Genomic DNA, 11,784 nt, shown 5'->3' with positions numbered 1-11,784 from the left:
TCTTCCTAAATTTGTTTTGGCCTTTCCTTCCAGAGCCTGAAGAAGAGCCAGAGGAAGAACTTCTATCAGAGGCTGAAACTCCCAAGATCAAGAAGAAGAAAAAACCCAAGAAGCTGAAGGAACCAAAAGTGCCCAAGCTCAGCAAGCGCCAGAAAAAGGAGGTGAGGAATGAAGGGAAGAAGAGGGGGGAAGAAAATGAGCTCTGACTGCTGAGTATGCAGGGGATATCTTCTGTTGGTTTGTGGCATGTGGCTTTGACCCTTAGTAATGAGCCCCTTAAATGGTGGTAAAGGTGTGCTATTTTAGTACCTACCTAAGGTATCATCTCAGTGCTGCTTGATCTTTTCTCTCTCACCTTCTCTTTCCTGCCCTCCTTCCACCCCTGCCACAAGCTTGGAGACAGCTCTGGTGAGGGAAATGAGTTTGTGGAGGAAGAAGAGGAGGTCTTGCGCTCAGACAGTGAGGGCAGTGACTACACCCCGGGGAAGAAGAAGAAGAAGAAACTAGGACCCAAAAAGGAAAAGAAAAATAAAGCCAAGCGCAAGGAAGAAGAGGAGGAAGAAGAGGAGGATGATGACTCCAAGGTGAGAGAAGCTGCCCAATTGTCCCCACTCCATCACCAAAATATGATCTGGAGAGACTCTTCTGTTTTCTCTCTGCAGAGGCATTTCCCTCTACTTTGCCCATTTTCCTTCTCCAGGATGTCTTGGGCTTGCCCATGTATCCATATTACCATCCAAAGAATGTTTTGGTTTTTTTGTTTTGTTTTGGTTTTTTTTCCTTTCCTTGGACAGGGTATACTGATCCCAGAGAGGTGGGATTTTTCCAGTTCCATCAGTGTTTTGGAGAGACTATCCCCTGAACCCTGGGGGAGTAGTGGGTGGGGATAAAGGTTGCCCTCGGATCCTAGAGCTGCCCAGAACTGATACAATCACCTATGATGTATGGAGGTTCTTGGCATGTAGGGTTTCCCCTGAGACTTGCCTCATCTCCCTCTCCTCAAGGAACCCAAATCATCTGCTCAGCTCCTAGAGGACTGGGGTATGGAAGATATCGATCATATCTTCACAGAAGAGGATTATCGCACTCTTACCAACTACAAGGCCTTCAGTCAATTTGTTAGGTAAGTCTTGAGCAGAAGGGGCTTGTGGGTACTTTTGAAGGGAAGGGGGAGGTAAGACAAAAGAACTGTTGGTCTTGGGACCTTTGAGCACCCTGCTGCTACTAAATGATGAGTCTTGGTGGCAAAATTGCACCCTTGCTCCCCCCCACCCCACTTTAAACAAGGTGGGGTGGGAGGAGATGACAGTAAAATGATGCTCTGGCTTTGTGATTGGCTGGGCTGAGATGGAAGTCCTTGCTTCCATGCCCCATTCTGCTGGAATATAGTAGATTTTGGGGTTTTTGCTTGGTTTTATTCCACTTCTAGAACCAGTGATATTTGCCCCTCACGGTTGGGGTGGGAAAGGGTGTATTGACTGTTGAAATTTAAAGCTTAGATTTTAGTGTCTGGTATGAGAGAGTGGTCGCAAGACCAATCCAGTATTCATATCAGTCCAGTAATGCTTGGTCTTTGATCCTGCACAGGCCACTCATTGCAGCCAAGAACCCGAAGATAGCTGTTTCGAAGATGATGATGGTACTGGGGGCCAAATGGAGGGAGTTCAGCACTAACAACCCCTTCAAAGGCAGTTCAGGAGCATCTGTGGCAGCTGCTGCAGCTGCTGCTGTGGCTGTAGTCGAGAGCATGGTGACCAGCGTAGATGTTGTCCTGCCCCAGCCCCCTGTTGATGTACCACTTCGTAAAGCGAAGACCAAGGAGGGCAAAGGCAAGATGAAAAACTAGCCAAGGTGAAATTCCTCTGATTAAAGGTGTTGGTTGGCTGATCATCTCTCTCCTTCCTAGGGCCCAATGCCCGGCGAAAGCCTAAGGCCAGTCCTCGTGTTCCTGATCTCAAAAAACCCAAAACTAAGAAGGTGGCTCCTTTAAAAATCAAATTGGGAGGATTTGGCTCTAAGCGCAAGAGATCATCAGTGAGTGACTCTCCAGTCTTTTACCTCTTTGGGTAGGGGTGGTGATGGGACTCGTATCTGCACAGCTTGGCTCTCCCCAGTAATATTGTATATTGGGGTAACCCTAGAATGCAAGAGGCTGGCTGACCATGACTGCTTGAGTTCCCATTCTTTCTTTCTTTCTGTGTTCTTCAGAGTGAAGACGATGATCTGGATGTGGAATCAGACTTTGATGATGCCAGTATCAATAGCTACTCTGTTTCAGATGGATCCACCAGCCGTAGCAGCCGCAGTCGGAAAAAACTCAAAGCTGGGAAAAAGAAAAAAAAAGGTATTTAGGTCTGCCATCTGCTAGAGAGATGACTCTAAGTAAGGACATGGGAGTAAAACTGGCTGCTGGTTGCATCTAAGGTAATGACTTTCAACCAGGGTGCTGTGGCAGGATGCTGTTGAGCATGTAAACAAGATTCACAAGATAAACCTAGAGACTTTCAAATGGGAACCCACAGGATCAAAAACATTATGACTTAATGTGGTCTTTCTGCATTCTTTGCAATAGTAGAATGGCTCTTATTTTTCTGTAGTAAAAAATAAAGTGAAAACTAAGAGCTGATATCTTTTCCAAGGTGTGCCTTGAGTTCAAAAAGGTTAAAAACTACTAGTCTATGGGATACAGATCTCCAGAGCAGGAGAATTGTTTTAATGGTGGCTGGGAGAGAAATTGACAAATGGAAAAAGCAGCTCAGGAAGGTGTCCCTGTACAGCACTGAGAAGCCCACACCTCATTTTGTTCTTCAGTAGTGTGTTCTGCCTTTGGCTCTGAGGCATGACAAGATTCCTTTACAGCTTTTGCTAGCATACTTTTCTCTCTTCCTGGTTTCTTTCTGATATGCAGCAGAAAAGCCCTTGTATCTAGCCTCTGTAGTATGAGGGATTATCCCAGTTGTTGCAGAAAGGACTTCAGCCCTGCTTTTGACTTGCAGTGATGTAATGCTTGTCATCCTCCTCTTTCACTCAGGTGAGGAAGACTCCGCAGTGGCTGTAGATGGCTATGAGACAGATCATCAGGACTATTGTGAGGTGTGCCAGCAGGGAGGAGAGATCATTCTCTGTGACACTTGCCCCCGTGCCTACCACATGGTTTGCCTGGATCCAGACATGGAAAAAGCACCAGAGGGCAAGTGGAGCTGTCCACATTGTGTGAGTTTTCAGGTTCCAAGAAAAAGCCATTGAGGAAGAGTTGTTTGTACTTCCTGTTGGGGCAGAAGATAGAATTATTTGGAATCTGGTGCCTTTGCTAGGATGTGAGAAATCTATAGATCCCAGACTAACAGTTTATCTCCATGTCAGGAAAAAGAGGGCATCCAGTGGGAGGCAAAAGAAGATAACTCTGAAGGTGAGGAGATCCTAGAAGATGTTGTGGGGGATGCTGAAGAGGAGGATGACCACCACATGGAGTTCTGCCGTGTCTGCAAGGATGGAGGAGAGCTGCTCTGCTGTGATGCCTGTCCTTCTTCCTACCACATCCACTGCCTAAATCCCCCACTGCCAGAGATTCCCAATGGGGAATGGCTGTGTCCTCGCTGCACTGTGAGTCCCAAAACTATATACTATATTAACTCCAAATACAAGATGGCCCCAAATAATAAGATACATCATTCTCCCCCCACCCAATTAGATTCTATACATGGAAAAATTCATTATTTTGTATAAGTAGAATCTAATTATTGGAGTGTTTTGTCATTGTCTTTTTGTTATTCACCCCACTCCTACAGTAGGGAAAATAGCTGGGGGGGGGGGACAGATGGACCCCTAACCCCCTGCCCCTGCGCCTCCCCCCTGCCACCACCTTATTGTCAGACCCTGCTCAGGCTCTGTTCCCTCCCCAAGCACAATGTGGAAATCAACTGTAGGTGGTAGTAAGGGGGGCAAAAAGGAGGGCAGAAACTGCTGTGGGCATAACTGGCCCCAAACCTGTTTGCTGCAAATTTCAGCACAGGTACTCCATAGTTGCACTTCTTTAGCACCACTTTTGTACGTATTTATATATAATATAACTGTGCATGGTATTAGTCATGAGACTTTTGGCTCTGGGCTTACTGTATAGTTCATTGGGCTAGGCCCCAGCAGACTCACCAACATTTCAAGCCATAGTGACCCAATAGCCCAGCACTGCTCTGTGTGTGTGTGTGTGTGTGTGTGTGTGTGTGTGTACATATGTATGTACTTAAAATACCATGGGGATCTACCTCCTCATATATGTGAGTAAAGACAGTTGTCTCTTAGAGCATGTAACTGCTACTTGCTGGTTTCTCACCTTGCTGTCTGTGGCTATCTGTCTTTGGGGAGGGCCCTTTCTCTTCCAGCCTTTATAGCTTGGACACCATCTCCAGACTTCAAGAAAGGGCTCTGAGGCCCCCAGTCCTAATTGGCCATCTTTCTTTGGCAGGTGTATATAGTTAATATGCAAAATATTTCCGTGACTTTGAGTCTGGGTCCGTGGGAGTGTCTTTAAACGCTTGCACATAATCATCTATGTCCAACTTCTGTAGTGCCCAGCTCTGAAAGGAAAGGTGCAGAAGATCTTGATCTGGAAGTGGGGCCAGCCACCTGTGGGTCCACCACCGCCACGACCACCTGATGCAGACCCCAGTGCTCCTCCCCCCAAGCCTCTGGAGGGCCGGCCTGAGCGACAGTTCTTTGTCAAATGGCAGGGCATGTCTTATTGGCATTGCTCTTGGGTGTCTGAGCTACAGGTGAGTGCGAGTTCTTGACCTATGAAGGGGGTGGTCCTTGACATCCATTTAGGAGAGGGTTGTGTTGTGCCACTAAATATCTGTTCCTGTGTTCAGCTGGAGCTGCACTGCCAGGTGATGTTTCGAAACTACCAACGTAAGAATGACATGGATGAGCCACCCTCAGGGGACTTTGGTGGTGAGGAGGAGAAGAGCCGAAAACGGAAGAACAAGGACCCAAAGTATGCTGAAATGGAGGAACGCTTCTATCGCTATGGGATCAAGCCAGAGTGGATGATGATCCACAGGATCCTCAACCACAGGTGAGGAAAGGAGCAAGCATATGTGATGGCAAGATCTCTACACTCTTAACCCAATGACATTCAAGCTACCTAAAGTCATGGGACCCTTTAATCTTGCTTCTGCTGTGGAACCCCTATCCTAAAAATTGATTCGGAGCCAGGCAACCCAGTCCAGCAACGGTGACGTAGCACCTCCTGGCATGTTCTGCCATTACTCCCAATCTCCTTCTGGAACCCCTGATTTCCTATCACAGACCCCAAGGTTCCACGGAACACAGTTTGAAAACCACTGCTCTGTCATATGGGAAAGTGGGAGCTTGCTTAAATGTCTCCGCCCCTTATGTAGTACTTGCTGAATCCTCAGTCACAGGAGTGTGGACTCAATGTGCAGTAGTTTACGAGTCTTTAACTGGAGATTAGCTGCACTTGACAAAGAGGTGGATTATCAAGGGCAAGGGTGGGGGGTAATCAGGCACCCTTTAATGTGGATGAAAGTATGATTGGGAGCTCCAGCTTCAATTATGCTGGCATTCATGGGCTTAGCTTCTCTCCTGCCCCTTCCCTTTCAGTAAGGGGCTTTCTTGTCTTTTGATCTTTCCTCCCTGGTGTATGTGGTTTAGTGAATAGTGCTTGTTTCTAGGCATAACCTTTATCTATTTACTTATTTATTTTTTGTGATCTTCCTCAGTGTGGATAAGAAAGCAAATGTCCATTACCTGATTAAATGGAGGGACCTACCTTATGACCAGGCATCTTGGGAGAGTGAGGACGTGGATATACAAGATTATGACCTCTACAAACAGGCCTACTGGAATCATAGGTAAAGGGTTTGAGGGGAGGTAGGCAGGTATCTTTACTATATGTAAGAGGGGAGGCTCAGGTCCTGCTCTCCATCTCTCTAGCTCCTCTTCCTATTTGTGTCTTACAAATTTCATTGCACTCATCTTTTCCCTTGGGGCTGTCTTTGCACAGAGAGCTAATGAGAGGTGAAGAAGGTCGGCCTGGCAAGAAAATAAAGAAGGTGAAGATGCGGAAGCTTGAGAGGCCCCCAGACACCCCCACAGTGGATGTAAGTTGCTGCTTCCTGCTTAGAAGCCATGTAGGATTCTGAGGTGAAGAGGAAAATATCTTCTTCAATTAATGACACTAGTTGGTATCTGATTCAAATATTTTTAGTGAGTGCTTAGGCTGATAGCAAAAGACCACTGCCTGTAGAGTCTTCTTGAGTTAAAGGAGTTTTTACATCTAGGCTTACCTTGCCTTTTCAGGACTGTCTGTCATGAGGGTAAGTAAAGCTGAGCTCTTGAGAGAGAGAGAGAGAGAGAGAGAGAGAGCGGGGGGGGGGTGGGGAGAGAGGGGGAGAGAGAGAGAGGGAGGGGGGGGGGGGGGGTTCTTCAGAACCAGTAGTGTAGAGCAGAAGAAGGGGGAACTTGGCCTGCTACTGTGTGAACTGTACCTGTCCTGGGAGAGAAGCTGATGCCTTAGAAACTAAAATCTTTGGTTGGGGCTGGCTGGTTTACTAGAGATTTAACTCTCCTCCTTCCCCCCGTTGTAGCCAACAGTGAAGTATGACCGACAGCCAGACTACCTTGACGTAACAGGAGGGACCTTGCACCCGTACCAACTAGAAGGGTTGAACTGGCTACGCTTCTCCTGGGCCCAGGGCACAGACACTATCTTGGCTGATGAAATGGGGCTGGGCAAAACTGTGCAGACAGCAGTGTTCCTATATTCCCTGTACAAAGAGGTGAGGGGCAAAAGTAGCTTGGAATGCTCATTCGGGGGGTGCTTTCCTGCATTAGCAGGTGCATGTATAATGTTCTGGAGGACTCTTCTTCAGGGCCACTCAAAGGGACCCTTCCTGGTGAGTGCCCCACTTTCTACAATCATCAACTGGGAGCGGGAGTTTGAGATGTGGGCTCCAGACATGTACGTGGTGACCTACGTGGGAGACAAGGACAGCCGTGCCATCATCAGAGAGAATGAATTCACCTTTGAGGACAATGCCATTCGAGGGGGCAAGAAGGCCTCCAGGATGAAGGTACAGAACTGTAAGATGTGTTTCTTGAAGTTAAGCCCCTGATTACAATGGACTGACTGGGAGTTAAAGATTTGAGATGGGCCTTAAGACTCCTAGGAAACTAGTTCCAATCTGAGCTGTAGAAGCAAAGACAGTTGCTATTTGAAAGCTATTGGGCAATTCCCTAGGTGGCATCTGATGGAGACTTCTCTAATAGGGCAGGTGGTACCCTCTGGAGAGAGGTCAAAAGTTTAGTAGTAAATGAGGGAGGTTCTAGGACCAGGTGACCTAGAACTTCCTTGCCTCTGACAGACTTACTTGGACTTTAGGCAAGTCCCCCTTGTTTCTGTTGAATCTGAAAGTGCTGGCTTGGCTTTGCAAAGGAATTTGAGGTCTGTAACACTGGGTAAGTGCCAGTTCAGAATTGCATTTCTTGGGTATGTTTGACTCCTTCAGGGAACCAATAAAAAGGCTAATTCCTCTGTATCAAAAAAGCATCAATAAGTCCACTTGTAGAGGGCTGAGCAGTAGAGAATTTTTTACTTTTGATGGTGACTAGCTATTGCAGAATTTAAGCTTTTCCAAGAACTCTTGAACCTTCTAGCTGAAAGAGTGCTTGTCAAGGTTGGGTCATGGCAGTGCTGTTCAAAGCCGCCTAGGAACCCAGGGAAGCTAGGCCTCTTCTGATGAGCCTGGAAAGGAGAATCTTATTTAATTTCCTGCTGGTACTGCTTGAAACTTCAAGCACTAGCAAAATGACTCCACTCTGCCCTGCTGAGCTAGTGCCCCAACTAGCCAGTGTTAACTTTTTATTTTTCCAAATTCTTCTCCAAATCCCAGAAAGCACTTCACTTGGTACCAAAATAGTAACCTGGTGTCACTGCAAATGAGTTGCTATTTAATGAAATTGAACATTCTTTGGACTTCTAGCTTCCATATGAAACTAGATACTTATGAGCTAGAGTGGATTTACTTTGTTTTAGAACTACCTGAATGCATGGGGTTAACACAGGGGTGGGCATTTATTTTGGGCAGAGGGGTGCATGACAGGCAGCCCAGGGCAGATAAATATTTAATTCCCTAAATTTTCTAGGGGCCCCACAGGCTGGATAGAATGGCCTGGCGGGTCGCATTTTGCCCACCCCTGGGTAACACCTTGATTCTTCGGCAGAGAATTTTGGGTGTAGAGGACTTCTAATAAGTGGATTGTCAAGGCAGCCAGATAAGAAGATAGTTCCTGACCTGTTACTCCTGTTCTGTCAAGGGACTGTCCTTTGCCCTTTCCCCATAGCCTGATGGTTAACTGTGTTTTTGTTTTTTGTTTTGTTTTTTTTCCCCCCCTGTGTAGAAGGAGGCAGCTGTGAAGTTCCATGTGCTCCTTACATCATACGAATTGATCACCATTGACATGGCCATTTTGGGCTCCATTGATTGGGCCTGTCTCATTGTGGATGAAGCTCACCGGCTCAAGAACAACCAGTCTAAGGTACTGGGGGATGAAGGTGGTGAGGCCTGTAGGATTTGAGGGCTAGACTTATGCTGTTCTACCTTCCTGAATAACAGAGGTCAGAGAACTGCATTGAGACTTCAAAAGTTATAGGTCTGATGCAAGCTTGCATACTTGTCAGGAAGAGACAGAATCTTGGTTACCTACCCTTGTATCATTGTGACCTTTCTTCCTTTCCTTTATTTCCTTGTAGTTCCCTCCTCCCCTCCCCACAACTGTCCCATCCTGCATTCCCAATACTCCAGTAATCTTAACACTACTTCCACATATCACACTTCCTAGCCACAACGTTTATACTGGAACTCCCAATTTAATTTATCCCCAAGTTCTTATTTTTTAAAATACTTTGTAGAATACACCTCCATCCTGTAAACACCACTTATTTTGTTCTAGATGTAGTACCTTCAGTCTAGCTGTATTTAAAATGTGAGTTTGAAGCCATGCTTACCCAGCAGTCCAGCTTGACGTGCCTGTGATGTTCTACCACGCCAAGTTAATCAGAAATGATCTTTTATAATTAATGCTTTACAGAAAATCGGGGATGTGTCTAGAAACATGAAGAAATACTTTACCTTGAGAGAGAAGGATACTTCACTAAGCTGCCTTTTTAGAATCCCATCTGAGCCAGTTCTTCATTCATTTTAATGTGGACTGGCTGTGTTGACTTGTATAGTTCTGACTTTCACATCAAGACTGTATGATACTAAGTGAAAAGTTGTTCTGTTCAGTTCTCTGACTTGTCTGTCTGTCAAACAATTTTAAGCTTTCATAACTTCCATAATTTACATAGGATTCTAAAAACATGTTGACCAAATTGATTGAGGTAATGAGTCTTGTTGCATGGCTCATCCTGGTTGTACCTTTTTATAGGAACTGGTGTAACCCCAGCTTTTTCAAGCTCTTGAAACTTTCTAATGTTTAAGACTTGTGGGGCTTGTTTCTTGGGGGGCGGGTATATTTGGGGGGAGGTTAATAAACCCATATAAGTGGTTAGGAATGCTCTTTGGCCACTCCTAGAAGCCTCTGGGGTCAGAAGTTGAAAGAATGTCATCCTTTAATGTAGGACAATGTAGAGCTCAGAAAAGGCTGGTCAGCTGGTAGGGCTAGCTGTTCAAGAAAAGTAGTTTTGTCATGTACACATTTGCTGCAGTGGGCTTCCTCCAGGCAGGCACAGCTGAGGAGAGGCTGGGGTCAAGCAATACTATTAATGAGAGCGCTTTCTGGGCAGTGTCAGATTCATCTAGGGCACTTGGACAAACTGTTTAAATGGTCTAAGCTGAGCCTTGACTTGAATGGTTAACTCTAGAAGGAATTTTCCTTAGAGTAGGATTTTTATTTTGACAGAAGTGATCAGCAGTCCACTAACTGGATGAGCTCCTTGACTCCCTTCTTCCTTTCTTTCCCCTTCCAGTTCTTCCGGGTACTGAATGGCTATTCTCTCCAGCACAAGCTGCTGCTCACTGGGACCCCTCTGCAGAACAATTTGGAGGAGCTGTTCCACCTGCTCAACTTCTTGACACCTGAGAGATTCCAGTATGTCCTACAAGGCAGATTTAGGCTGACTGCCTCTGCCTCCCTACTCCTACCCTTTTCTGTCCCCCTGCAAGTTTTGTCACCCTTGCAGATTTTACTCAATGCCTGTGTTTCTATGCAGCAACTTGGAGGGCTTTTTGGAAGAGTTTGCAGACATTGCCAAGGAGGATCAGATCAAGAAGCTGCATGACATGCTGGGCCCACACATGCTGAGGCGTCTTAAGGCTGATGTTTTCAAGAACATGCCCTCAAAGACTGAACTTATTGTGCGGGTAGAGTTGAGCCCTATGCAGAAGTGAGTGTCAGGGAAGAGGAAAACTTGCTGCTTTCTGAAGCAGCTGCCAAGTGCACCTCATCCTGCCTCTAGGACTGCTTGCTTAGACATGTTAGGTTCCACTACGACAGAGGGAGAAATAAATCCTGTGGTCTAATGTAGGGGATGAAAGGATTGTAATTTACCATTGGCAGAGGTGGGTAGCTAACAGGAAGGTAGTTCTCAAATTCTCACACAATCATAGGGCTGGAAGGGAGGGCCAAGACCAATGCAATTTCGGGGGGAGCAGGGGAGATATGGAGAAAGTATCTGTCTGACTTTGGACTCATTCTCCACAGAAAATATTATAAATATATTTTGACAAGAAATTTTGAGGCACTGAATGCACGTGGTGGTGGCAATCAAGTCTCCCTGCTCAATGTGGTCATGGATCTGAAGAAATGCTGCAATCACCCCTACCTCTTTCCTGTGGCTGCTATGGTATGTTCTTTCCCCTTGGGCATCTGCATCTCCTGATCTGTTATGTGGTATGTGCCTACCTGGAGTTGGTCTGCAGCACCTTTGTCATCTTGGCTCCTCTGGTTTATTTTTTGTCCAAAGGATTAGTAGGACCTCTTCCTCTTTAGTTTCTTCCCTGTGGTATGCAGGGCTGACTTATCCCTGTCCAGTGGGAAAGGCACAATGAAAACAACAACAGAAATAACTGAGCTGGTGTGGCTTGGAAGGAAAGAAATGGAGTGGAAGTGTAGGCACTAAACTGATCTGAGTTGAGCTGGCAAATGCTAAGTGGCCCCTGGGGTCACAACATCATGGCTCAGGAATCCCAAGAGGAAATGTAGATTTCCTTTCCCCTAACTCCTCTCCAATTCATTGCACAGGAGGCTCCAAAAATGCCAAATGGGATGTATGATGGTAGTGCCCTGATCCGAGCATCTGGGAAGCTTTTGCTGCTCCAGAAGATGTTGAAGAACCTCAAGGAAGGAGGCCACAGAGTACTCATCTTTTCGCAGGTATTGGGGTATTGCGACTGAAGGCCCATACATGGGGCGGGGGGTGACGTGACCAAAAAAGTCCTATTTTTGCTCATCTGTTTTATCTCCTTGTCTCCAGATGACTAAAATGTTGGACCTTTTGGAGGATTTTCTGGAACACGAAGGGTATAAATATGAGCGGATTGATGGTGGGATCACGGGGAACATGCGGCAGGAAGCTATTGATCGTTTCAATGGTACGAAACTCCCCATGCCTCTCATGAAAGGAGAACTCTCCCTCACCTTACAGGCGTTTTTAGTTCCTGACACATGACCCTTGCCTCTGACCTGAAGCACACACTGCTTGATGTCAGTCATCAATGCCTGGGTTGAAAAGGCTTCTCTCTTCTTGCCCCTGCCCCCGCGGGG

The 11,784-nt window shown here is 46.3% G+C and overlaps 1 protein-coding gene across 1 annotated transcript in view; it reads left to right on the top strand.

Moving 5' to 3' along the window:
- CHD4 (chromodomain helicase DNA binding protein 4) overlaps positions 1–11,784 on the top strand; it is a 24,256-nt gene that overhangs the window by 3,169 nt on the left and 9,303 nt on the right. The window contains exons 3-22 of the mRNA XM_025211882.1: positions 4–161; positions 393–584; positions 1,005–1,123; positions 1,588–1,829; positions 1,907–2,034; positions 2,209–2,344; positions 3,032–3,213; positions 3,364–3,603; positions 4,566–4,769; positions 4,866–5,071; positions 5,739–5,870; positions 6,023–6,119; positions 6,606–6,797; positions 6,891–7,091; positions 8,419–8,556; positions 9,989–10,110; positions 10,232–10,405; positions 10,723–10,864; positions 11,263–11,394; positions 11,495–11,612. Of these exons, the coding sequence (XP_025067667.1) occupies positions 4–161; positions 393–584; positions 1,005–1,123; positions 1,588–1,829; positions 1,907–2,034; positions 2,209–2,344; positions 3,032–3,213; positions 3,364–3,603; positions 4,566–4,769; positions 4,866–5,071; positions 5,739–5,870; positions 6,023–6,119; positions 6,606–6,797; positions 6,891–7,091; positions 8,419–8,556; positions 9,989–10,110; positions 10,232–10,405; positions 10,723–10,864; positions 11,263–11,394; positions 11,495–11,612 (3,255 nt within the window). The remainder of the gene's footprint in view (positions 1–3; positions 162–392; positions 585–1,004; positions 1,124–1,587; positions 1,830–1,906; positions 2,035–2,208; positions 2,345–3,031; positions 3,214–3,363; positions 3,604–4,565; positions 4,770–4,865; positions 5,072–5,738; positions 5,871–6,022; positions 6,120–6,605; positions 6,798–6,890; positions 7,092–8,418; positions 8,557–9,988; positions 10,111–10,231; positions 10,406–10,722; positions 10,865–11,262; positions 11,395–11,494; positions 11,613–11,784) is intronic.

Source organism: Alligator sinensis, unplaced genomic scaffold (assembly GCF_000455745.1).
Source record: "Alligator sinensis unplaced genomic scaffold, ASM45574v1 scaffold1238_1, whole genome shotgun sequence".
Taxonomy (NCBI): domain Eukaryota; kingdom Metazoa; phylum Chordata; order Crocodylia; family Alligatoridae; genus Alligator; species Alligator sinensis.
The sequence above is the reverse complement of the archived record's forward strand: the minus strand, read 5'-3'. Positions and strand labels throughout refer to the sequence as shown.